Consider the following 27,850-nt stretch of genomic DNA (forward strand, 5'->3'; position numbering starts at 1 on the left):
ATAATGTATAGAGAGGTAACCTCATAGTCAGCAATAGCCATTCAAGTTCTGCTCCACATATATTGGCTATATGACCCTGGGTAAGTCAATTAACTTCTCACTGCCCCAGAAACTCAAGTCTATAAATTGCAGAGAATATGACAATCTACACTGATAAACGTAGTCCCTCATCAAATATTCCCTACACCAAAGAATCGTAGGTCCATTAAAAAAGACAGCAAATTCAAAGCATGCTATCTATTAGACCCTGACTCAAATATATAGGAATTAAAGTAATTCTTAAATAAAGTCAAATGATATGAACAGGCAGTTCTCAAAGTAATAATCCCAAATTATCAAGAAATACATGAAAAAAGCCTCAAAATAAAGGCAAGAATGACAACAAAATAAAAATGATAACGCTGTAGGATTGAAGGGAAAAAGGCTCAGTAATGCACCAGTAAGAGAACTATGAGGTGATCTAGAGATTCTGGGAAATGTCCCAAAAGTGACCCTTTGATCCAATGATACCACTACTAGGCCTATATCCCAATCAGATCAACAGAGAAAGACTCATATGTTCAAAAATATTTATAGGAGCTCTTTTTGTTATAGCATAGAACTGGAAATAAAGGGGGTAGTCCATCAATTAAATAAATTATGGTATGTGAATATTGACCTAGAAGCACTGATAAAATGTCCTTGACAGAAAAGGGCAGTTTCAGAGAAATCTCAGATTTGTTTTAAACTGATACAGAGTGAATTGAGTAGATGGGAGAACAATTTATGCAATAACAGCAACAATAAGTTTTGTAAACAAACAAACTTTAAAAGACAATGTAATGACGGCTCAAGATTCCAGAGAACCAATGATGAAGCCTCAAACCACTTTTCTAACAAAGAAGACTCAAGGTACAGAATGAGGTATATACATTTATGGACATGGCCAATGTGGGAATTTGAAAATAGTCTATATTTCACAATATATAAAAGGGGTTGCAACAGGGTTGTCAAAAAAAAGAAAGTAAAAAAATGGGGCCACTGAAGCATTTTTTTAAATGCATAGAAGAGAATCAAAGCCAGAATAAAATATACACAGGAAAACTTTGGATTTTGATTGTATTTTATAAATTATATATAAAATATAAATTATTATATACTTAAAAGGAAAGGAAGCTGTACATTAGAGATTTGCAGTTTCATGTACCTCTTTTTTGTTGTTTATATATATAGAAATGATCATTTTATTTAGTGTTTTAAATTCAGAATTTTAAAAAAGCCTCAAATGCTATATAAACCTCTAAAAAAACCCCTGATATTCCTGAAACACAGGTCTCCTTTCAATAAATCCTTTTACAAGGTGTGTTATTTCTTTAGATTCTCATAACCTGAGGAATGGCAATTATTATCATTCACATTTTATGAATGGGGAAAGTGAAGCATAGGAAAGTTAAGTAATTTATCCAGTTATTCAGTTAGAATCAGCATATGTAAATGTCAACTAGTGTTATCATGCTCATCAAATCCTGCCTCAGACACTTAATAATTGCCTAGCTGTGTGACCTTGGGCCTTGCAAACCCCACTGCCTTGCAAAAAAAAAATTCCAATTCAGCTACTTAACCACATATTAAGATAAAATACAACATACAAAAATCCAAAAAATTAGATGGAAAGGATTAAGGGAATATAACATGAATAATTCCTCCTTCACTCTCAGTTTAGCATACTCCTTTTCATTTTCTAATTCATTAAAGACAATCCAGGCACTAATTGTTCTCTTAACACTAGTTATTACAAGCTAGAATGTGGTTTTCAGCAGAGTTCTCATTAATTACAACTTTGCAATGATTACAAAATGGTATGCAATATGAAGCTCCTTGTGACAGGTAATGAACTATATAATCTCCAAAAATGTCCTATAGGTGACATAGGTAATTTTTAGATTAAGTCATCATAAAATCTACAGAAAAATCATTTCGGATTAACACAATAGCTCCCAGTAGAAACTTAGGAGTTTATGAACCTTTATGTATTTTTTCTTACAAAGATCCACAAAAAGTCTAGATGTGGGCTGTTAGCTAAAACAGGAACTTGATTCTAGGTTTTAATCCTATCTCTCTCATGGACTTGTTATGTGACATTTCTTGAGCAAGTCAATTAACATTGTATTCCAGAGACCTTTCTCCATTTGTGAGTTGGTCAAAACTGATAGATCATTTAATTAAAATCATCATACAATTTGCAAATGTCCAAAAGTATTTTATAAATACTCAATGATAGTGTACAAATGACTAGCATACAATGACTAGCTCTACTGCCTTTGAGACAACACCCTATTTACTGACACTATATTAATTTATCGGCAAGACTGGAAAGTCAAAATTATAGTGAAGTTACACAAGTTATGGAGTATTTCTTTGTAAAAGCCTGGTCCACGAAGAAAGGAGTTTGAGGATATTAATTTATCTCCAATTTTCTGTTATAACCTTTCTAGCATCTGTTCTATTGATCTATACCAGCAAAATGAGCTCTTCAAAATTCAAGCATACTTTTCTAAGAGGTTATATTTAATCTTGGAAGAAAGCTAGGTTTGGATCATACAGAAAAATAATGTTCAGAACCAGGCAAATATGATGCTTTCTGCCTAGGTAGCTTGACTGCAGACCAAGTATATACCTTGTATACCTAGTTTTCTTATCCTCTGCAAACCAGTATGGAGGAGGAAAATTAACAGCCATATTATCTTTGCTATCCAGTTAACAACAGATTAAATATGATCATGGCTCAGTGTGGTACTGCTATCAAAAATAACAAAACAGGGCAGCTAGGTGGTGCAGTAGATAGAACACTAGCCCTGGAGTCAGAGGGACCTGAGTTCAAATGTGACCTCAGATACTTAATAATTACCTAGCTTTGTGACCTTAGGTCACTTAACCCCATTACTTTGCCCAAAACAAAACAAAACAATATCACTTAAGTATAGCATCAATTAGAATATAATTTCTCCATTTGTCTTCTGATCCCATTAGTGTTTCCTTCAAAACTGGTCATAGAAGTTAGTTAACAAAGGTGCTCAAACACTATGCAAAATGTAGTTAGGAAGAAATAACAACTCTCTAGATATACAGACAGAAAAATTAAATAATAGTTATAATTAGCTTTTCATGTAATATGAAGATTTTCAAAATAGAGTACAATGACCAACAAATGGATGGAACATGAGAAAACATGAGACTGGGACCATTAACTGGTAGAACTGAACTGATCCAACCATTTTGGACAGCAATTTGGAACTATGCCCAAAACCCTTTGATCCAGCAATACCACTGGTTTATATCCCAAAGATACCTCCAAAAAGGGGGGAAGGACCTATTTGTACAAAAACATTTATAGTAGTTATTTTTGTGGTGGCTAAGAATTGAAAATTGAAGGGATACCCATCAATGGGGAATGGTTAAACAACCTTTAGTATAGCTTATAATGAAATATTAATGTGTTATAAAAAATGAGGAACAAGATGATTTCAGAAAAACCTGGAAAGATTTACAAGTGAAATGAATAGAACCAGTAGAGTGTTATACACAGCAACAGCAATATTGTATGACGAAGAACTATTTTATGACCCATTAGCTATTCTCAGCAATACAATTATCGAAGATAATTTCATAAAATCTGTTTTCATGAAATCAAACAGGAAGAAACCAAAAGAAAATGTAAGTACAGACAAAAGAGAGCTACAAAGCAGGCCAATAATGGGAAAATAGTCAAGAACTCAAAAAGAACATCTAAACAGCTGAATTTAGGATGTGATTCACAGATTAAATGAATTTGAAATTTTGAAAAATTTGAAAATTTTCTCAATCATCAGAGGATAAACACCAGCATTCATTTTGTGATATAGTAAACTGAGAGGGATTCCCCCGACACACACACACACACACACACACACACACACACACAACACACAAGAAACATAGTAGGAAATCTTCATATCCCACAAAAATACCTGTTGATTTCTTTGGAAGAAACACCTTTTCTCTTCAAACTTCCACAAACTTGTCCTTTTCTTACTATATAGGTACTCCTCAATCCACACAAATCCTAAACTCTCTTCACTGGAACAAATGTTTGTAGGTTGCTGTACCAAAAAAGTTCACTACTTTGTGGCCAATTTTCTGGTGATGAACCACCCCAAACCTAACAGGTTCCCTTTCAGATCAGACAGATGCAGGGAGGACATTCAAGCCTTCTTAGCTTGACAGTATGTGGCAATGCCAGTACTCTCCAGACACAGATTTCAAGAATGTATGGTCACCTCCATATCAAGACAAGGTATTGGAGCAGGACTTAAGTGAATATACAACATACACTAAAAAATGACCTTTTCATTTTACTATAACCTGGTTCTTGAGGAAGTAGGAACCTTGTATTCTTTCTCCCTTTCTTTAGGCTAGGACCCCTCCCCCCCAACCTCATGCCACCTGACTTTTTTGTATTCTCTTATCCTTCTCACCTGCTGTGGTAGTGTCCACATCCCGGGCAGCCAATTCTTCTACCTCTGATCTCTTTCTCAACTCAAACCTCCGAGATAAGCCTTCCCGGGGCTTCCACAGGTCCTGAATCAAAAGGGGCTTCTCATTATCCTGTAGCACTCGAAGGCATTCTGCCTGCCAGTGCTGTCCTAAGTCCCCAAATCGTCCCACCACATCACATAGCACATACTGGCTGGTTGAGGCTGCATTCAAAGCATAGCGCTCCAGTGCCTCTTTTACCAGCTCCTGAGCACTAGAGCTAGCCGTGGCCAGGACACTTTTGTAGTGGGCACCCATACAGACATTGTCTCCAAACACCTTCAGGACACCTGGGGCAGAAAGCTGTGTGGAAAGTTCTGCAGGGTCATCACTGACAGCCAAACTGGGAAAAGTAGACTCAGAGCCACGGTCCTTGTAGCTCAGTGTTCGGGATAACATGTGGGAGAGCAGGCGACTCTGACGCTTTAGTCTGTTCTTGCTAGGTGGGGACATGGTAGAAGGAGATCCATAAAACATTGTGGGAAAGGTTGTCATGGAACAAGACTTGGAGCTTCGACCAAGTGATTCCCTAGAAGAGAGTAAGAATAAAGATAGATATATATATATTATTATGAATATCAACTAAGGCTTTAGAAGCTGCAGAATGTGGCACAATAAAACTACCATTCAGGAGTATCCAAGTTCAAATCTGGTCTCAGACACTTAATAATTACCTAGCTGTGTGACCCTGAGCAAGTCATTTAACCCTACTGCCTACAAAAAAAAAAAACCTAAAAAAACAAAAAACAAAACTGGACTATTCAATTCTCAAGAGATCTCACAATCTAAGTCAAGTAAATGACCCTGATCTTCAAGGGAAATAAAGACTGAAGGAAATAAATTAAGCTATGAAACAGCTCAATTTTTCAAGGATCTTGTGATCCTTCCACATGGAAAAAAAATTAGAAACAAAATTTTCTATGCCTGGAATTTCTATGGTTTAAAATATTTATCACTTATTGGCCAATCTTTTGATAACGAACCTCTCCATACTAAACAAGGCTTGTCATCAGACATATAGTCCATCAGCATACTCATACAAAACATCATTCCAGCTGGGTGGAACATGCCAGAATCTGCTGGCAAGGTATTCCAGAATCTTTTACTTCTAGATCATGATGAAGCATCAAAGGAAGGAGCTCAAATACCTTTCCCAAAAGAAACTACTAGAGTTCTCATCACCACTACTTATCAGGTGACTGTCTCAACACGAACCCCAAATTTATATAACAAATATGCCTATTAATTTCTTTGGTTTGGTTATGCATAAGTTAAAAAATTTTTTTTCTTTCTGAATGGGGATGAAAGAAAATGCTTGTTGAATGAAAAATAAAATGGGGGAAAAACAAAACAAAATATGCCCAATAAAAGTGGCAATTACCTCCTTCTCTGAGGGTATACATTTAGCTAAGGACATAGGAAGCACTTGATAAAAAATGCCTTTTATGTAGAAGAAGCTCAATGGATATTTGCTGAATGAAAGAAGTATCAATTATAATTAAGGAGCTTAAGTTCAACAAGAATGACCTAGTTAAGCTGAGAAGGGCCCACCTGGCACTGGATTTGAAGAAACTATGCTCATCTCAGAAATTGTAATTCAATTAGGGAACAGTGAAATTAGTCAGGACTCAAAAAACTTAATAATCCTTTGCAGTCATTCCCCTTGAGTGCCCTTCCCTTCCCAGATCCTGCTTGCTTCCTTTATTATGGAAGAAACAAATTGTCATTCAAAATTGCAAACAAAAATATCACTTTACCCTCTAGGGTAAAGAAACTGGCTTATAGCATGGCAAAGAGGTGCTTCTTAAGGACAGTGCATCAGAATGTTAGAAGTCATACACACAAAGGATACAAAAAGGCTATTTCAGAAGCAATGTAAGCATGACTGGAATTTCTGCATTCCACCCACTGCTTCAAGATCGGCATTTTAGGCTTTTTCCAGGCTAGATGGATGCAATATTTTGTTGGAGGGAAGGATGGGGGGGGGGGGTGAATAACAGTGCTATAAAAATTATAATTATACAGGACATTTCTCTAACAAATTCAAAGCACTAAAGAAACATTTTTCAATCTCATTCCCTCTAACTGTATAAAAGTAAGGACATGAAGAAATCTTTTTCTTTCCATTTTTGAATTAGATATCTGAAGTTCACCATAAAGGATGGCAATTTTAAGAACCAAATCTGCATCTTCTGGTTCTTAATCCAGTGAACACTGCATTACTACATTTCAATTTCATAAGGAGTCCACAATGCCTTTAGTTATGGGAGGGATAGGGGAAATGACTCTTTTCTAAGTCTTAGAAACTGGAAGCATATTAAGAGCTATGACTCTCAAATTATAACATGACAAAATTACTTTGATCCTAGTTTCTAGCTAACTACTACTCTTCAATCACATTTTTTAGAAGGATTTTTCCCTACTGCCAAATATATCATGAAAATTCTTTTGGTAATTCAGTCTTCATTTTCCTTAAAAATCAGTGATTAGGACCAAATAATATAACTGATCACTACCAGAAAGTCCTGTACTAGCACCTACCTAAGTTTTATGAATTCCAATTGCCAAAGGTTCTACCTCTTAAGGAGAAGTTTCCCCCGAATCCTAACTCCTTACTTAGGTCTCACAATTATGAATCCTCTTACTATGTAGAAAACAAGTAGGTGTAGTACATGGTTATATACTCCAGTTCTCTATAAAAATATTAGCTCAGGATCACAGATCTAAAGCCAGAAAAGACCTCAGAGGTCATCTAGTCTGATCCCCCTCATTCTGTAGTTTAAGAAACTGAGGTTCAGGGAGGTTTTGTGACTTGATGAGGACTGAAAGCTCAAAATGGTTATATATGATAAAAAAGGAAAATTGTAAATGTTAGAGGGGAGATGGGAAAACTAGGACACAGATGCACCATGTGGAGTTGTGAACTGATCCAGAAATTTGGAACTATGTCCAAAGGGCTCTACTCTTTGATCCAGCAATACCACTGCTAGGGATGGAGCCCAATGAGAATTTTTTATAAAGGGAAAAGAATCTATTTGTACAAAAATATTTATAACAGCTCTTTTTTGTGATGGTTAAGACCTGGAAATTGAGGGTATGTCTGTCCATCAGTTGGGGAGTGGCTGAACAAGTTATGATATATGATTATAAAAAATAGAATATTATTGTGTTATAAGAAATGACAAGTAGGATGATTTCAAAAAAATTTGGACTCAAATGAACTAAAACAAAGTGAAGCAAGCAGAACCAGAACATTGTACATAATAATAACACTGAACAATGATCAACTATGAATGACTTAGCTATTCTCAACAATACAAAGATTCAAGACAATCTCAAAGGACTCATGATAAAAGATGCTATGCACCTCTAAAGAACAATGACATCTGAATACTGAAGCATACAATTGTTTACTTTTTTAAAAAGTCTTTTTGCCCAAAATGACTAATATGAAAACATTCCACATGATTTCACACATATTACCTATATCAGATTGCTGACCTTCTCAGGGAGGGTGGAGGGGATAAAGGAGGGATAGAATTTTTTTTTCCTTTTTTGTTTTTCACAAGCCAATAGGGTTAAGTGACTTGCCCAAGATCACATAGCTAGGTAATTATCAATTGTCTGAGAACGAATCTGAACACTCAGGTTCTTGTGAGTGACTCCAGGGCAGGTGCTCTATCCACTGTGCCACCTAGTTGCCCTAGGGATAGAAATTTTTAAAATGTTAAAATTGTTTTTACATGTAATTGGGGGGAAAGTAAAGAATTATTTTTAAAAACATTTAAAGCGTTGGCCACAATAAAAAAAATTTTTTAAAAGAAAAAAAAGTCCAGGGAAGAATTTGAACATCAATCCCCCTACTCCAGAGTCCACTCTCTTTCCAAACTTCTAAAACTTGCTTGAATACCAGTATTTCAGATATTCTAAAGATAGGTTAAAAATAAAGAGACTGTGGGAGCATTGGCGCTGGAGTCAGGATGACCTGAGTTCAAATGTGACCTTAAGACACCTGATACTTACTAGCTATATGACCTTGGGCAAGTCACAACTCCATTGCCTCACAAAAACCAAAAACAAATCAGAGTACGTGAAGGTTTGTTTTTGTTGAAGGAAGGAGCACATGTGAAAGAAATTCAAAAATAAATCAGTCAAAAGTTTTGCTTACCTAAGAAATGTGTATTGCATATGTTGTTTTCTTTCCCATATCCTGGAAAGCACAAGTTGGCCATGGTTTCTTTCTCAGTGACTAGATAAGAGGAGGGCCCTATTTATTTTGCAATATATTTTAGCAAAAATTGAAACATTTTTATTTAATATTCTTGTGGACAGCACATGTCTTCTGACGGTGTATTATATTGAGAGTTCCAAAGTACTCCCAATTCTAAGAGCAATCATATCTCATTTTAGGTTTCCAGAATCAATTTTCAAAATTGGTCATTCAGAATTTGAGAAAAGTAGTAAAATCAGTTTATAAGAATTTCCTAACTACCACAAGAAAAGTTTGAGAACCTGAATATTAAATTTCTAATGCTTCTGCCTCTTACGTCATCTATTGCTTAATAGCCACCAGAAAATTAAAATGCTTCATAATTCAATTTTTTCACAAGTTGTTCTGTGTACTTCCTCACTCTTTTCTTCCTTAGAAATCTATGCTTATTTAGTGCATTCCTGAAGATTTGCTATATTCCTGGAACAAAAAAACATCCTACACATGTCATTTGGTCTGCAGTGCCTCTTCCAAGTGCAAGGACTGCTGTAGGTAACTTAATGGCTTTTCAAGCTGAATTCTTTCAATGTTGTCCTATACACTGTTGACAGGCTGAACAATCAATCACCTCCAAGTAGGAAAAAGTCATTGTCAGAAAACAAATACAGACAGTAAAAATTTCTTGAGACATTACACTAAAGCAAAGAGCTCTTTTGGACCATGCCTTTTAGGCAGTTTGTTTTGCAGACATTTGCTAAATTGGTTTTGGCAGTATCAGGAGGAAAAAAAGGTGTAAAAAAAAATAGGGAATGCTATTCATTGACTATTATTCCCCTTTAAAATCCCTAAGTCTAGGGGCAGCTAGGTGGCACAGTGGATAAAGCACCGGCCTTGGAGTCAGGAGTACCTGGGTTCAAATCCGGTCTCAGACACTTAATAATTACCTAGCTGTGTGGCCCTGGGCAAGCCACTTAACCCCATTTGCCTTGCAAAAAACCCCAAAAAAACAAAAACCCAAAAACCTAAAAAAAAAAAACAGCTAAAATCCATAAGTCTTTGACAATAATAGGATCAAAACCAATATCCATTGGGACTATTTCAGATATTTCAGGAAGTATATCTTGGAGTAATGTCTCACTGCAACTCTCTAAGAAAGGAACTGCTGAGAGCAGTTACCATTTCTTCTGTCTACTTTCTTAAGTAATTACAAGTTGCACATAACTTATTGTTTGTCAAAAAAACTGCAGATTCAAAAAGGAAAAGTGCAAGAGGAGTCAATGAAAACTCTATGGAGTTGGCATTATGTAACCTGATTTATTTCTAAAAAGAGTGAACTGATTATTTTTCTGAGTCCTGAATACTCTCATCCCTGAAAAGTCCTAAACCTTATATATATGGTACAAAGAGGATGACTATATTAAACTTGTAATCGCTACTTTTAAAGAATGTTTTTCTCATGTCCTTGAAAGAGAGTCCAATTTCTGATGAAAAACAGACTGAAATCATCCCAAGGGTAAAAGGAGAGGAGAGGAAGTTAGTGCAATGTTCTGTGCAGATGAGATGGGTGGAGGCAAGCCTCAGTTCCAAAACTATGATGTGGAACCCATTATAAATTTCAATCAGTAAAGAAAATAAAAAATAGTCTTATATGCTTTGGTTCCTTTCAAACTATTAAAATCCCCAATCTTTGTGGTTCCAGCAATGGTGCTGTTTTCATCAAATGCAAAAAAAAAAAATTGTTATGAAAAACTAGTTATTTAGAAGGATTTTCAAATGGATGATTAAAATAAAAACAATAGAATCATCACTGATTCCTGGAAATGAAAGTTCTGAATCTCTGGTATAGCACTTTAAAAAAATTTCAGAGAAATCAAAAATTCTTTTCAGCTATTTTGGATTATACGATTCATAAAGTTAAAAGACTTCATGGGGCAGCTAGGTGGTGAAGTGGATAGAGTACCAGCCTTGGAGTCAGGAGGATGAGTTCAAATGCATAGCTGTGTCATCTTGGGGCAAGTCATTTAACCCCACTGCCTTGCAAAAACACAACAAAACTACCAAGTCTGGCTTGTGTGATGCTAGACATGATATTGGAATATGCCTGTTTCTTCTACAGGAATTAAACAAAGTAGTTCTCTGATATTTGTTTATCCAGGGTCTGTTTCCTACTATTTTTTCAGGTCTTCTGTTCTGTTGAAATGATGGACATGGAGCCTGGAAATACATGTCTGGTTGGTATAGAGAGGAACCAATAGTTTCTTTCTGGAAAAAAAAAAAATCAGGAGCTCCATTTGGGCTAACTACTGAATCTACTTTGAAAATGTGACAGAACAACAGGTGTCCTTTTCCTCTAGGGTATTCCACTTGGCAAAACTTCTTTCACACAGAACTAAATATTAGCTTAATTATGAAGAAGTAAACACTGGTTTTTGCTCCCTTTCCAGATACTGGTTTTTCTTTCTGTCCCCCTTATATAAATATATGTATAAGAATACATACATATATGCTAAATATGTTTGGCTGACTTTGAATCAAATAGGGAATTGGTGACTATAACAAGTCAATCAACAAAACAGTACTGAATGTCCACTATGTGCCCAGCCTTAGGGTAAGGTGGCAGTTCTTAACTTGGGGGCTCAGGAATCTGGACAGAGGAAAAAACCCAACACATCTTCATTCTCACCAACCTTTAACTGAGTTTTAAGTGTTTCCTTCAATCAGGGATGGAGACAACAGGAAGGAGGCTTGCAAAAAAAGTTACGGTCTCTTCCAAATCTAACTTTTCTAGAATTTAGGAATCGATGAATACAGATGAAAAAAATAAAGGCTCCTGTGGAAAGGCTGCAGAAAGTGTCACAGCCGCACTCCTGAAGCTGAGGCTGCCCCCTCCCCACCATGGGCACATCCTGGGCACACACACACACACACACACACACACACACCCACATACTCGGTCCCTCCTTCATGCCCATCACCCGCATTTCTTTTTTTTTAGTGTTTTTGCAAGGCAGTGGGGTTAAGTGGCTTGCCCAGGGCCGCACAGCTAGGTCATCATACGTGTCTGAGGCCGGATTTGAACCCGGGTCCTCCTGCCTGCAGGCCGGCCGCATCTTCAGGGCTCGAGCTTCCGCGGGTCACTGCGGGCCCCCGCCCCGGGCACAGGCGCAGATCACACACGCAACACATACACACGCGTACGCACACCGCAGACACGCACGTACCCACGCACACACATACACACGCGTACACACCGCAGACACGTATGTACCCGCGCACACACATACACACGCGTACACACACCGCAGACACGTATGTACCCGCGCACACACATACACACGCGTACGCACACCGCAGACACGCACGTACCCACGCACACACATACACACGCGTACGCACACCGCAGACACGCATGTACCCGCGCACACACATACACACGCGTACACACACCGCAGACACGCATGTACCCGCGCACACACCGCAGACACGCATGTACCCGCGCACACACCGCAGACACGCATGTACCCGCGCACACACCGCAGACACAAGCGCCCACACACACGCGCGCGCGCGGTCCCTCTCGGCCATCTCTCGCCGCGCCCGCGCCCCGCGCCCCGCCGCCCCGCCGCGGCTCCACGTCGCCCCTCCCCCTCTCCTCCGGCACGTGGGCCCCCCGCCCCCGCGCCCCGGGAGCCCCCGCTCCTCTTACCGCCGGCGGCCCGGGCCGGCCCGGCCGCCCCTCCTGCCCTCCGGGCCGGGAGCCTCCGCCGCGCCCGCCCGCCCGCCCGGCCCGGCCCGCCGCGCCCCTCACCTCCGTGCGCGCCAGCAGAGCCGCAGCCCGCGGCATCCCCGCGCCCCAGGCCGCCCGCGGAGGGCGCGTGGGCGCCGCCTACCGGCCCCCGAGCGCCACGGCGGCTCCGGAGGGCGGGGCCGGGTTCAAGTGCGGCCTCAGCCGCGGGGCCTGGGCCAGTCACCCCCACGGCCGCAAAACCCCAAACAGAAACGGAGAGTCCTCGGCGCGGAATACTCCGGGGTTCACCGGCGCCGGGGCGGGGGCGGCTTGGGAGGGAGGGGCGTCACCGTGCGCGGGGCACGTTCGGCCCCCGGGGCGTGCTGCCGCATGCTTACCCCGCGGCCTCGGGGGAGAGTCCACGCAGCCAACGCGCCGCCTCTGGGTTTCTCCTTAATTCCCCACATAATATTTAAGCTTTTTTGGTTGCGGTTAAGTGACTTGCCCAAGGTCACACAGCTAGCTCCATCGAAGGGGCAAAGACTAAGATTTATCTTCCCTCGCCCCCCGCCCCCAGCACAGGGCGGGTTGCCTGGGCTGGCGCTTAATGTTTATTGAATTGAACCAAATACTGCTAACTTTTGTTCGAATTTGTTCAAGTTTTTTTGAAATTATGTTTATTACATTATTTTCAATATCTTCCAAGTTGACTTATTTCATTAAAAAGGTTATTATAATCTGTACAATAAATCAATATGAATTCTTACAAAAAATAGTAAGCATTTCAGGTCCTGCTGGTTTCTTTAATTCTTTTTTTTTTTTTTGGTTCTTTTCTAGTTTTTGCAAGGCAATGGGGTTAAGTGGCTTGCCCAAGGCCACACAGCTAGGTCATTATTAAGTGTCTGAGACCAGATTTGAACCCAGATACTCCTGACTCCAGGGCCGGTGCTCTATCCACTGCACCATCTAGCCACCCCTGCTTTGTTTAATTCTTACAAAATGTCCCATATTTGTGATTTTTTTATGAAGAGAGTTTTATGATTAGTTTTCATAATTCTAGGGTAGAATAAAATTACTTTTGATAAGAATACTATAAATGTTCACTTGGAGATTTAGGGGCAAACATTATTGTACGTATTGTAAATAATGAATTAATCTAAAGTTATATGTTAAATATTACACAAATATTATATTATGTACATTAAATTACCCTCATGGGAGTTGCATTTTTTTTGGTAGTAGTTGAAGGGGTTTAAAGAACAAAAAGAATTTGGAAACCACTGCCCTAGGAAAATATATGCTCTTTAAAGGGTAAGGAATGTATTCTTTTCCCTCTTTTATCTTCAAGACTTGATATCAATCATTCAAAAAAAAATGTGTGACACTTTCTGTTTCATAGTTAGCCTAAGTTTCTTTTTTCCTTCCCCATCCAGAGAACAATCCCTTATAATAAATAGTATTTTTTTAGAAAGGAAAAAATTATTTATATATCAATATTAACAAAGTCTAAAACCATGTTCAGTGTGTAACATTTGTGAACCAACCACCTCCATGAAAGGATGGGTTAGGGGTAGACTCATATCTCTTCATTTCAGTCCTGCTTCATGACTGTACTATGCTTTCATTTTTTTTTTTAGGTTTTTGCAAGGCAAATGGGGTTAAGTGGCTTACCCAAGGCCACACAGCTAGGTCATTATTAAGTGTCTGAGACTGGATTTGAACCCAGGTACTCCTGACTTCAGGGCCGGTGCTTTATTCACTGAGCCACCTAGCCACCCCTATGCTTTCATTTTTAAGTATGTAGTTCTCTGTGTTTAGTATGTATAGTAAAAAGGGTTACTTGTGTATTATTTTCTTGGCTCTACTTCTAGTTCATATAGATCTTACCAGGTTTCTCTGTATTTATCAACATAATAATATTCCGTTATATTAATGTATCACAATTTAGCCATTTCCCAATTGTTGAACACCTACTTCATTTCCTATTCTTAACTATTTTTAAAAGTGCTTCTAAAAATATTTTGAAATATATGAAGACTTTCTTCTTATTGAAGGTTTCCTTAGGATACCCAATAATAGAATCTAGTTCAAAGAATATGGTCATTTTGGTTACTTTATTTGAACAATTCCAAATTGCTTCCCAAAATTGTTATACCATTTTCCAGCTCCTCCAACAATATATTAATGTGCTGATTTTCCACACCCCCTCCGGGTTGACTATGACCACCTTTTGTCATTTTTTCCAATTTGCAAGATCTGAGATAAAAAATCCCAGGGTTTTGATATGCTCTTAATTGACTTATTAGTGATTTGAAGCATTCTTTTGTGTGGTTTTAAATATTTTACAATTCTTTTGAAAACTGTTTATATCCTTTGACCACTTATCATTGGGTCTTATTTATTGTTTATATATCTTGGATAGCATACACACTCAATAGGGTATAAATATCTAGAGTAAAAAGGAGAGAAGGGAGAAAGGGGGAAGGGGGATGTGGGTCATAGAGAAGAGAGTAAATCAATGGAGAGAATAATCAGATATAACACATTTTCTTTTTTACTTCTTACAAGGGGCTAGGGTTGGGTGACCTGTCTGGGACCACGGGGCAGAGTGGTTGCTGGGTCTCAGGGGTGGTATGTGGTTTGGGGCTTCTTGGCCCCAGAGCTAGTGATCAGTCCACTGAGCCACTCAGCTACCCTACAGCACATTTTAGAAGAGGGAGAGAGTGAAAGGAGAGAGAAAATATAATATATGGTAGTGGGGAGGAATGGATGGAGGGAATTACAATCAGCAACAGCAATAGTGCAAAAATATGGAAGTAACTTTTATGATGGACTTATCATAAAGAATGTGATCAGGGGCGGCTAGGTGGCATAGTGGATAAAGCACTGGCTTTGGAGTCAGGAGTACCTGGGTTCAAATCCAGTCTCAGACACTTAATAATGACCTAGCTGTGTGGCCTTGGGCAAGCCACTTAACCCCATCTGCCTTGCAAAAAAACCTAAAAAAAAAAGAATGTGATCCACCCAGAGCTGATGGTGTCAGAACATAGACTGAAACACATTTTTTTTTTTCTTTCCTTTACTTTATTTCTCATGAGGGTCTATAGTTTTTGGCAGGAGGGGGTAATAGGTTTACTCTTAAAACAAGAATATTTTAGTAATGTATTAAAAAAAATCAGTTGTGAAAAATAATTAGAGGTAATAGTCTTTGGTCTTTGTTCAAACTCCACAATTCTTTCTCTAGATATAGATGGTTTTCTCCATCACAGATGCCACCAAGTTGTCCCTGATTGTTGCACTGATGGAATGAGCAAATCCATTAAGATTGATCATCAACCCCATGTTGCTGTTAGGATGTACAGTGTTCTGCTTCTACTCATCTCATTCAGCATCAGTTCATGTAAATCCTTCCAGGCTTCTCTGAATTCCCATCCTTCCTTATTTATAATAGAACAAAAGTGTTCCATTACATACATATACCACAATTTGTGCAGCCATTCCCCAGTTGGTGGACATTCCCTTGATTTCCAGTTCTTTGCCACCACAAACATAGCTGCTATGAATTTTTTTTAAATTTTCTTTACATTCTTGAAATTTTAATTTAATGGATACTTGAAGAATATAAAATGTTTTTTAAACATAAAAAAAAAACTTTATAGGTTCTAACAGGCCACCTACGCCTAATCTTTTTCTTCTTTTATCGCCTGCAATGGCTCTGGTGTGGGTCTGGACATGAATTTCTGAGAGTCAGGTAGGGTAGACAAACATATACAAACACAAAAGGTTGGAAAGTGAAAATCTACCAACTTTATTTTTGGAAACTTGGACTTTTTATAGCAGAAACTTATCTCAGGAATGACCGGTTAAAAGAGACCCAGTTTTCAAGTTTCTGGGTAAATTTTTAAAGGAGTAACACAAATAGCAGAAAAATCTATAATCACATTGCAATCGTCCCTTGGGTTCATTACAGAGGTTTGTAATGCATTAATCAAATAATAAAGATCTTCATTAATTCTCTCCTGAGCATTTTCTGACAATTCTTGAATATATTTAGCTTCCAATTTTTTCTTTATTCCCTATTTGTACAGAAATAATCACCAAAGTAGCTGTTATAATGATTGCTATGATACACAATGCAACTAACACATTTCTTCTGCCTAATTCTCTTTAATGTTTTTTCTAAGAACTCATCAGCAGGAGACATAAACTAGCCTTCTACCTTGGTGGGTATTTTAGCAGATTTTGGTTTTCTTATCATGAAAACAACATCATCATCCTCCACTTCCTTACTTATACATGCTCAAATAGTGCAATTGTAAGAGTTAAGATTATATCCACCTTTTTTTCTCTGATAATATTGATATCTTTGAAAGATCCTATCATGAAGGCAATATCTGGTCCTGTGCATACAGTCACAGACAATTTCTTTTCTGCATAAGATATTTTGTCCAACATCTTGTTCCATTGTATATACTTTATCTCATCTATAGCTGCCATAGCCTTCCATATCTCTGAATTAGCTAACCCTATTTCTGGGTATATTGGTTTATTATAGACTGGAATACCCCATGGAACAACTCTATCAGGAGAATTCCCCACCTGTAGCAAAATAGAATGATCATAAATTCTTCTATTTGGGGTACGACAGGCAACCCAGGGTGAAAAACATTCATTTTTGAAATTCCAAGCATGTAAATTTAAACAAGGAAATTCTGTAGGAAATATCTTTCTTCCTTCAATACCTTCTTCAAATGGAATTCCTGATATTTCTAAGGTCCTAAATGTTCCCATGTTATAAATATTTGGATGAGTTGAATGTTTAGTTTTACTTAATTTAGCACATGGTTCAACCATACATGTTTTACAAAAACATATAGGTATGTCAGTATTTAAACGAGAGAAATTATGCCTAAATTTTCTTCTCAGCATCTCTTCTTCAATATCTCCAGTAGGAACTTTGTTGTATGCCAAATAATCTGCATCTTCCCCAATTAATACAATTTTAGCCATACTCTCTCCCCATTGTAGAGTGCTGACCCATGGAGGGTTTTGAACTTAGGTCCAATATTCAATTCCTTTTACAGTTCCCAAATTGTTCATGAGTCATAAATTGTCCCATGAATCCATGATGTATTCTCCTCTCATCTTTTCCTTTTTGATTTCTTAAGTGTAAATTATTCATTTTCTGTATTACTTAATTCATCTGGTCTGCATGGTCTGATGTTTCTTTCTGGTACCCAGATAGTTTCTCCATCTGTGGAAAAAACAGAAGCATACCCTTGACCCCAGGTTAATAATGAATGCAGTCATTTTCATTGTTGATGTCTTAGTATCCTTTCATGTAACCATGCCCTTCTCTTCATGTTACATATCCTTAAAAAAAAATCTTTCTGCAGATGTTAATTGTTTATCATTCAATGTTAAAAAATTCATGCTAAATAAGGGGGTGGGTTTACTCTCCTTCCTTGTTTCCCCTTTGTCCCTATATATTCCCCCTTCTTTCGCACTTCCAGAAATCTCCTAAGATCTTTATGTTTTCTTTCTACTAAATTTTGACCAGTAGGGTTATAGGGAATACCTGTTATATGTTGTATATTGTAATATAGGCAGAATTGTTTAAATGCCATAGAAGTATATGCAGGACCATTATCTGTTTTTATGGATTTGGTATCCCTGTAATAGCAAAACAATGGAATAAATGATCAATCACACCTTGTGTGGCCTCTGAACTTTGTGCTGTTGCCATTGCACATGAACCAAATGTATCTACAGTAACATGAATGAATTTCATTTTTCCCAAAAGATGTATAAATGAGTCACATCCATCTGCCACAATTCATTAGGAACCTGGCCTCTAGGATTCTTGGAATAATTTGTAGGGGTAGGTAAATATAGAATTCATTGTTGACAGGATATTACTATATTCCTTGCTTGCTCTCTGGTGATTTTAAATTCTTTCCTTAATAAAGAGACATTCTAGTGAAATGTTTTGTGACACTGCCTAGCTTGCTCTTCTACTTAGCTTATAAGAAGTAGAAGGGTTAATTGATCAGCCCTATGATTGCCTTCATATATGGGCCCAGGCAATTCAGTGTGGGAATGTATGTGTTCAAAAAGGATTATATCTATCTCTTATAACTTCTTGTAACTCTTTAAAGACTTGATATAATTTTTCATCAGTGCCATGTTTAGTAAAAAGCTGTTTCTATATATCTGACCACATGATAACTATAGTTATCTGTAAAAAATGTTAAGGGTTTGTAGCTGTTCTATTAATATCATTAATTAGGCATATAATTCATTCTTTTGTTTTGATCAAAAAATTATTTTTTTTAATTGCATTTAAACTTAGACCTACAGGTCTAGAATAAGGTCCATCACATTGTTCAAAAATTTCAGGAAACCTAGAGTGTCATAACTTCAGATATTTTCCCTCATTACCTCTATAGCATAATCAATCATTAACTCCAGGCTTTGACATCATTAAAGTAAAATAGCTTATGTTGATAAAACTAGATCATGTAACTTTTCAACATCTTGCTCATCAGTAAATTGCTTAACAAAGGGTTACATAATTTTCAATTTCCCAATCATTTTTCAAAGCATTTCAAAGCATTATTGGAAATAATTGCAGTTAAGCTATAAATTCCCAATTTCTGATACAACCTTCTTCTAAGGTTACCATTTTTGCTTTTTTAAAATTAAACATTAAATGCTTAACCTACATGAAACATGTTTCCATGCTAACATCTCATTTTCTTAAAGTTAACCTTATAACTAAATATCTGTTACATATAAATTTCTTATCTTTGTGTTATAAACTTATTTTCCTCTTGTTTAAATACACTCCTATTTTAAAAAAAAAGATTCTCTATGAATTTAGTTATATATATAATTTCAAAAAATTCAATGTAAAACTTTTACCAATGCCTGGGTTACAGGATACATATATATTTTCCTCTTAAATAACATATTAAATAAGTTACTTTGATCTTATATATAAATATTCCCTTTAAGAAACAGTAGGTGAGGGGCGGCTAGGTGGCGCAGTGGATAAAAGCACCGGCCTTGGAGTCAGGAGTACCTGGGTTCAAATCCGGTCTCAGACGCTTAATAATTACCTAGCTGTGTGGCCTTGGGCAAGCCACTTAACCCCATCTGCCTTGCAAAAAAAAAAAACAGTAGGTGGAAGAGCACAGCTTTTCACAATCTCTGAGCCAAAAGACCTTGAGAAATATAACCTTATTGGCAAGGTATTCTCTAGTTTTCTTATAGCAAATCTTTAAAAATCTTTATAACAAATTTTTAAAAATTTAACATTTTATTTTATTTTATCAAGTCTTAATGAAACATTATTGGCAAGGTATTCTCTAGTTTTCTTATAACAAATCTTTAAAAAGGTGATGGATGATACTTCAATTCATCCATTGTTTGTTATTGTAACACAATATTAAAATTTTGGAAAATTGTCTGAATCTGTTCTTATACAAAGTTTACTTATTATACATACCACATTTCAATTCAATGTATATTCCCTTTACTTCCTAAAATTCTGTAATATATAAAAATTTCTTGAGACAAATGTTTATAAAATTCCTTTTTATGTTTACAAGATTTTCTTTAAAGTTCTCATTAATCCTATAAATTCCAAACATATTCAAAATTACATTAAATTATTTTCCTTTTCAAAATATAAAAGTTTGCAAATCCTTATCTGTATAGTGCTATTCTAACTTCTCAATGCTCTAACTTAAAAGAACTTTCTATCTTCACTGACAAAATGATGTTCTGGGAATTGGAGATTCCTCACATTTTGAGATATCAAGGTAGTATGCACTAATTATTTACCTTTGCTGTTTATCATTCCTTGCTCACCCCCAAATTTTTTTATTTTATAGATAGATAGGTAGATAGATAGATAGATAGATAGATAGATAGATAGATAGATAGATTTATCATGCTAATTAAAACCAAGCCAAAAAAAAATTTTTAGGGACAATTTCAATTTCTCCTAGGTCCCTTATAAGTACAATAGGCCAAATCAGTAAATAAAATTCTATTAGTCTATCAGACCAGAAAAGAGGCAATAGAAAATAAGAGAAAATAATAGAACCTCTTCTCCTCCAAAAATAACATTATTCTCAGGAAAATCTCCCTTTTTTGGCACCAATCGTGAGTTTTAGAAAAAAAGAAGATCCAATTTTGAAAAGAGAGACTGGAAAGAAGACTGGCCAATCAGAACACAGAGAACAGCAGGCCTAAGAGACAACTGAGAACTTCTCTCTACCTGTATTTTTTTTTTAGGTTTTTGCAAGGCAGATGGGGTTAAGTGGCTTGCCCAAGGCCACACAGCTAGGTAATTATTAAGCGTCTGAGACCGGATTTGAACCCAGGTACTCCTGACTCCAAGGCCGGTGCTTTTATCCACTACGCCACCTAGCTGCCCCTCTCTACCTGTATTTTAAAGCAAACACATATGGACACATAGACAGAGTCAGAGCATTTAGAACCAGAGAGGCCCCCCCCCAAATACGGGGAAACCCCACCTCTGCTCTCACACTAGAGGGTCCCTTTAAACATTATACAAAGACAAAAAACAACAGGATAACACCGCCAAAGGTAACAAATCTTCCAAGAAAGCAAAGAAAAATGCAGAGAACCTTACATTTTTCACAATACATTTTTCCAAAGGTTTTGATATATAACACTTCTTGATTTTAGCTATAAATAACTATAACTTTTTAGAAGGCAAACAGTCACTCAAAAATCCCTCAGTCTAATTGCAATATTCCCTGTCCCCTACTAGCTTAGAGTAAACCAAATAACTTCAACAGCCCTAAATCTTTTCTGGGAGAGGGAGTCTCTCTTTTTATTTAATCCTCAATCGTTCCATTATTTTTTGTAATAATCAAATTATGTGTTTTAAAATGAACCTGATTTTCTTGTCTTTTTGAAATTAATCTGCATTTATAAAAATTTAACATTTTATTTTATTTTATCAAGTCTTAATGAAACAATTCTCTCTCTCTTAACTAGTGCTTTTTCTTAATTCCTCTCTCAGTTAACTTCAAGATCTAGATAAGCAAACCATGAGCAAACAAGCTGTCTGATCATCTCTCACTCCCATCACCTTCTTTTTCAGGCAGTTTTAGCCATGCCTGTTTGTGTGCCTGTAAACTATACCCAACTTGATTATTTACTCCTGCCCATGGACCAGTGCTAGAGAACATTTCAAATGTTAGTCTTAACCCTGGTGCTTCACTTTTAATCTGACTAGTACAATTCTCAAAGAATTCAGTTTTCCATATTAAGTAATCTCCTGATATAAGACCAGTTTTTGTTATCATGGTCCAATCTTCTGGGGCTAATATTTGTCTACCTAATATTTCTATTTTATTCAAAACATATGGACTGGTTGTTTTTTTTTTTACCGTAAATGCTTCTTGCTGATTTTAATTGTCTAAATGTTTCAAAATCTAAATTATTGTATTCTCTCAAAACAATCCCTGGGATCCTTGGATCAGGTTTCCTCAAGCACAGGAAAAGAGAACAATGACTCTCTCATGTCCCATGGAATCTTCTATCCCTTATCTATTGCTTTTTGAGCCCTAGTTTTTTTACATTTATTGTTATTAAAGATATTATTTGAGTTTTAAAATTTTCCCCACAATCTTACTTCCCCCCCCCCCCCCCCCCCCCCGCCCCAGAAAGCACTCTGTCAGTCTTTACTTTGTTTCCATGTTGTACCTTGATCCAAACTGGGTGTGATGAGAGAGAAATCATATCCTTAAAGAACAGACAAGAAGTCTAAGAGGTAACAAGATCAGACAATAAGAGATCTGTTTTTTTCTAAATTAAAGGGAATAGTCCTTGAACTTTGTTCAAAGTCCACAGCTCCTTATCTGGATACAGATGGCACTCTCCTTTGCAGACAGCACAAAATTGGTCCCCACTGCTGCAGTGATGGAATGAGCAAGTCCTTCAAGGTTGATCATCACCTCCATGTTGCTGTTAGCGTATACAGTGTTTTTCTGGTTCTACTCATCTCACTCAGCATCAGTTCGTGCAAATCCCTCCAGGCTTCCGTGAAATCCCGACCTTCCTGGTTTCTAATAGAACAATAGTGTTCCATGACATACATATACCACAGTTTGCTAAGCCATTCCCCAATTGAAGGACATTTACTTGATTTCCAATTCTTTGCCACCACAAACAGGGCTGCTATAAATATTTGTGTATAAGTGATGTTTTTACCCTTTTTCATCATCTCTTCAGGATACAGATCCAGGAGTGGTATTGCTGGGTCAAAGGGTATGCACATTTTTGTTGCCCTTTGGGCATAGTTCCAAATAGCTCTCCAGAAGGGTTGGATGAGTTCACAGCTCCACCAACAGTGTAATAGTGTCCCAGATTTCCCACAACCCTTCCAACAATGATCATTATCCTTCCTGGTCATATTGGCCAATCTGAGAGGTGTGAAGTGATACCTCAGATTAGCTTTAATTTGCATTTTTCTAATAATGATTTAGAGCATTTTTTCATATGGCTATGGATTACTTTGATCTCCTCATCTGTAAATTGCCTTTGCATATCCTTTGACCATTTGTCAATTGGGAAATGGCTTTTTGTTTTAAAAATATGACTCAGTTCTCTGTATATTTTAGAAATGAGTCCTTTGTCAGAATCATTAGTTGTAAAGATTGTTTCCCAATTTACTACATTTCTTCTGATCTTGGTTACATTGGTTTTATCTGTGCAAAAGCTTTTTAATTTAATGTAATCAAAATCATCTAACTGGTTTTTGGTGATGTTCTCCAACCCTTCCTTAGTCATAAAGTGCTCCCCTTTCCATAGATCTGACAGGTAAACTAGTCCTTGATCTTCCAATTTACTTATAGTATTGTTTTTTATGTCTATGTCCTGTAACCATTTGGATCTTATCTTGGTAAAGGGTGTGAGGTGTTGGTCTAATCTAAGTTTCTTCCATGCTAACTTCAATTTTCCCAGCAATTTTTACCAAAGAGGGAGTTTTTAATCCCATTGGCTGGACTTTTTGGGTTTATCAAACAGCAGATTACTATAATCATCTCCTACTTTTAGACCTAGTCTATTCCACTGGTCCACCACTCTATTTCTTAGCCAATACCAAACAGTGTTGATGACTGATGCGTTATAATATGGCTAAGCCACCTTCTTTTGAACTTTTTTTCATTAAGCTCCTGGAAATTCTTGACGTTTTATTTCTCCATATGAATTTACTTACAATTTTTTCTAACTTGTTAAAGTAATTTTTTGGAATTTTGATTACTAGGGCACTAAACAGATAGTTTAGTTTTGGTAGACTTGTCATTTTTATTATATTAGTTCTACCTATCCATGAGCAGCTGATATTTGCCTTAAATCTGATTTAATTTGTGTGAGAAGTATTTTATAATAGTTTTCAAAAAGTTTCTGAGTCTGTTTTGGAAAATAGACTCCCAGGTATTTTATATTGTCTGAGGTTACTTTGAATGGGATTTCTCTTTCTAGCTCTTCCTGCTGTATTTTGCTAGATATATATAGAAAAGTTGAGGATTTATGAGGGTTTATTTTATAGCCTGCAACTTTGCTAAAATTGCTAATTGTTTCCAGTAGTTTTTTGGATGATTTCTTGGGATTCTCTAGGTAGACCATCATGTCATCTGCAAAGAGTGAGAGTTTTGTCTCTTCCTTCCCAATTCTAATTCCTTCAATTTCTTTTTCTTCTCTAATTGCTGATGCTAACATTTCTAATACAATATTGAATAGTAGTGGTGGTAATGGGCACCCTTGTTTCACCCCTGATCTTATTGGGAATGCCTCTAGCCACTCCCCATTGAATATAATGCTTGTTGATGGTTTCAAATAGATACTACTAATTAGTTTAAGGAACAGCCCATTTATTCCTACACTCTCTGGTGTTTTTAATAGGAATGGATGCTGTATTTTTTCAAAAGCTTTATCAGCATCTATTGATATGATCATATGATTTCTGATAGGCTTGTTGTTGATATAATTGAGTATACTAACAGTTTTCCTAATATTGAACCAGCCCTGCATTCCTGGAATAAATCCTACTTGATCATAATGTATTATCCTAGTGATGACTTGTTGTAATTTTTTTGCTAAGATTTTATTTAGGATTTTTGCATCTATATATATCAGGGAAATAGGTCTATAATTTTATTTCTCTTTTAACACTTCCTGGTTTAGGTAACAGTACCATATTGGTTTCATAGAAAGACTTAGGCAGAGTTCCATCTTTCCCTATTTTTCCAAAGAGTTTATATAGGATTGCAACCAGTTGTTCCTTGGTAGAATTCACTTGTGAATCCATCAGGCCCTGGAGATTTTTTTTTTTTAGGGAGTTCAATAATGACTTGTTGAATTTCTTTTTCTGAGATAGGGTTGTTTAGGTATTTAATCTCTTCTTCATTTAACCAGGGCAACTTATATTTTTGTAAATATTCATCCATTTCACTTAGATTATCAAATTTATTGGCATAGAGTTGGGCAATAATTTAGAATTATTACTTTAATTTCCTCCTCATTGGTGGTGAGTTCACCTTTTTCATTTATGATACTAGCAATTTGGTTTTCTTCTTTCTTTTCTTTTAATCAAATTGACCAGAGGTTTATCAATTTTATTGGTTTTTTCATAATACAAACTTTTGATTTTATTTATTAATTCGAAATTTTTTTTTGCTTTCGATTTTATTGATTTCTCCTTTAATTTTTACAATTTCTAATTTGGTATTTAATTGGGGATTTTTGATTTGTTCTTTCTCTAATATTTTTAGTTGCATGTTTACTTCATTGATTTCCTCTTTCTCCAATTTATTCATGTAAGCATTTAGAGCTATAATATATCCCCTGAGAGTCGCTTTGAATGAATCCCATAGGTTTTGGTATGTTGTTTCATTGTTATAATTATCTAGGATAAAATGGTTAATATTTTCTATAATTTGCTTTTTGGTCCACTCATTTTTTAAAATGAGGTTATTCGGTTTCCAATTTGCTCTGAGTCTATATCTCCTTGGCCCAGTATTGCATATGACTTTTATTGCATTGTGATCTGAGAAAGATGTATTAACTATTTCTGCCTTTCTGCAGTTGATCATTAGGTTTTTATGTCCTAGTTCATGGTCAATTTTTGTATAAGTTCCATGTACTGAAGAGAAAAAGGTATATTCCTTTCTATCCCCATTCAGTTTCCTCCATAAATCTACCATATCTAGTTTTTCTAACAATCTATTTACCTCCTTAACTTCTTTTTTGCTTATTTTATGATTTGATTTATCTAGATCTGAGAGTGAGAGGTTGAGGTCTCCTACTAGTAGAGCTTTTCAGTCTATCTCTTCCTGTAGTTCTTTCAGCTTCTCCTGTAAGAATTTGGGTGCTGTCCCACTGGGTGCATATATATTTAGTATTGAAATGACTTTATTGTATATGGTACCTTTCAGGAGGATAAAGTTTCCTTTCTTATCTCTTTTAACACTCTATTTTTGCTGCTGCTTTGTCTGAGATAAGGATTGCTACCCCTGCTTTTTTTACTTCAGCTGAAGCAAAATATATTTTGCTCCAAACTTTTACCTTTATTCTATATGTACCTCTCTGCTTCAAATGAGTTTCTTGTAAGCAGCATATTGTATAATTCTGGTTTTTAATCTACTCTGCTATTTGCTTACGTTTTAAGGGGGAGTTCATCCCATTGACATTCAAGGTTATGATTACTAATTCTTTATTGCCCTCTATGCTATCTTCCCTCTGTTTGTATTTTTCCCCCATTCCCCCCCTTATCCATATTCCCCAGTATTTGGTTTCTGAATACCACCCCCTTCAGTGTGTTTGCCCTCCTATATCACACCCTCCCCTTTCTTTCCCCTTTCCCTTTTTCCCTTCCCTTCCTTTTGTTATTTCCCCCTTTTCCCCCACTCCCCTTCCCTTTCTCTGTCCCCCCCTCCCCTTTTCCCCTTTCAATACTTGAAAAGTTAGATGTTTTATAAGTTAACTGAGTATGTATAGATTGACTTTAAGCCAAGTCTGATGAGAAGAAGATTTAGGTGTTTCTCCTCTGCTCCCTTCTTCCGCTCTATTACCATAGGTTTTTTGTACCTCTTAGTGTAATGATATTTACCCCATTCAGTCCCCTCCCTCCTACAGTCTCTTTCCTGTCCCCCTTTTTAAGGAGGTAGTGCTTTTTTTAGATCATGCTATCTAAGTCATAGAAAATTCTGAGTGCCTGTCACTTCTATTTCAGTATATTGTATTGAATAGAGTCAAAATTCCTGAGCGTTATTAGAGTCTTTCTCCCAAGTGGGGTTAAAGCCAGTTAAATCCCATTAGATAGCAGTCTCATGGATAGGTCATGGATGTCCATCATTTCTGGCTAGGTGTAATTCTCTCTGCTAGAGTTACAATTCTCAAGATTTATGAGAATCTTACCCCCCCCCCCCATGCTGGGAGATAGCCAGTTTCAACTTACTGGATTGCATTTTTTTCCTTTTACTGCCCCCCCCTTTTTTTACCTTTTCATGTGTCTCTTGAACCTCCTGTTTGATGTCCAAATTTTCTATTTACCTCTGGTCTTCTCATCAGAAATTTCCCGAATTCTTCTATGTCGTTAAATGTCCATCTTTTTCCCCTGGAAGAGAAGGCTCAACTTTGCAGGAAAGTAGATTCTTGGCTCCATTCCAAGCTCCCTTGCTCTTCCAAATATCTCATTCCAGGCCCTTTGATCCCTTAATGTTGATGCAGCCAGGTCCTGTGTGATCCTCACTGTGGCTCCTTGATATTTAAATTGTTTCTTTCTGGCTGCTTGCAGGATTTTCTCTTTGATCTGATAGTTCTGGAGTTTGGCCACAACATTCCTTGGTGTTTTCATTTTAGGATCTTTTTCTAGTGGGGATCGACGTACTCTTTCAGTAACTACTTTGCCTTCCGATTCCATGATATCAGGGCAGTTTTTCATCACTATATCCTGTAATATTAAATCCAGGCTTTTTTTCTTTTCAATGTTTTCAGGAAGTCCTATAATTTTCAGGTTGCCCCTCCTCGATCTATTCTCGAGGTCAGTGGTTTTGTTGATAGGGCATTTTACATTTGCTTCTATTTTTTCTATTTTTTGATTTTGTTTAACTGACTCTTGCTGTCTCATGGAGTTATTAGTTTCTATAGACTCCATTCTTTTTTGGTGGGAGGAGTTTTCTTTATTAACCTTTTGCAACTCCTTTTCCGATTGGTCAATTCTACTTTTGAAAGAGCTTTCCATTTGACCAATTGAGGTGTTGATAGAATTAATTTCTTTTTGCATTTGCTCATTTGAGGATGAGAGAATTATTCTC

At 36.8% G+C, this 27,850-nt stretch overlaps 1 protein-coding gene across 3 annotated transcripts in view; it reads right to left on the reverse strand.

The window, feature by feature from the left end:
- RADIL (Rap associating with DIL domain) overlaps positions 1 to 12,631 on the reverse strand; it is a 133,835-nt gene extending 121,204 nt beyond the window's left edge. For all 3 annotated transcript variants that reach the window (XM_074207004.1, XM_074207002.1, XM_074207003.1), the window contains exons 1-2: positions 12,570 to 12,631; positions 4,494 to 5,080 (exon numbers count right to left, since the gene is read on the reverse strand). In XM_074207004.1, the coding sequence (XP_074063105.1) occupies positions 4,494 to 5,046 (553 nt within the window). In that variant the 5' untranslated portion in view covers positions 5,047 to 5,080; positions 12,570 to 12,631. The remainder of the gene's footprint in view (positions 1 to 4,493; positions 5,081 to 12,569) is intronic.
- Positions 12,632 to 27,850: the final 15,219 nt, after the last annotated feature.

This window comes from Macrotis lagotis, chromosome X (genome assembly GCF_037893015.1).
Source record: "Macrotis lagotis isolate mMagLag1 chromosome X, bilby.v1.9.chrom.fasta, whole genome shotgun sequence".
NCBI classification, from domain to species: domain Eukaryota; kingdom Metazoa; phylum Chordata; class Mammalia; order Peramelemorphia; family Peramelidae; genus Macrotis; species Macrotis lagotis.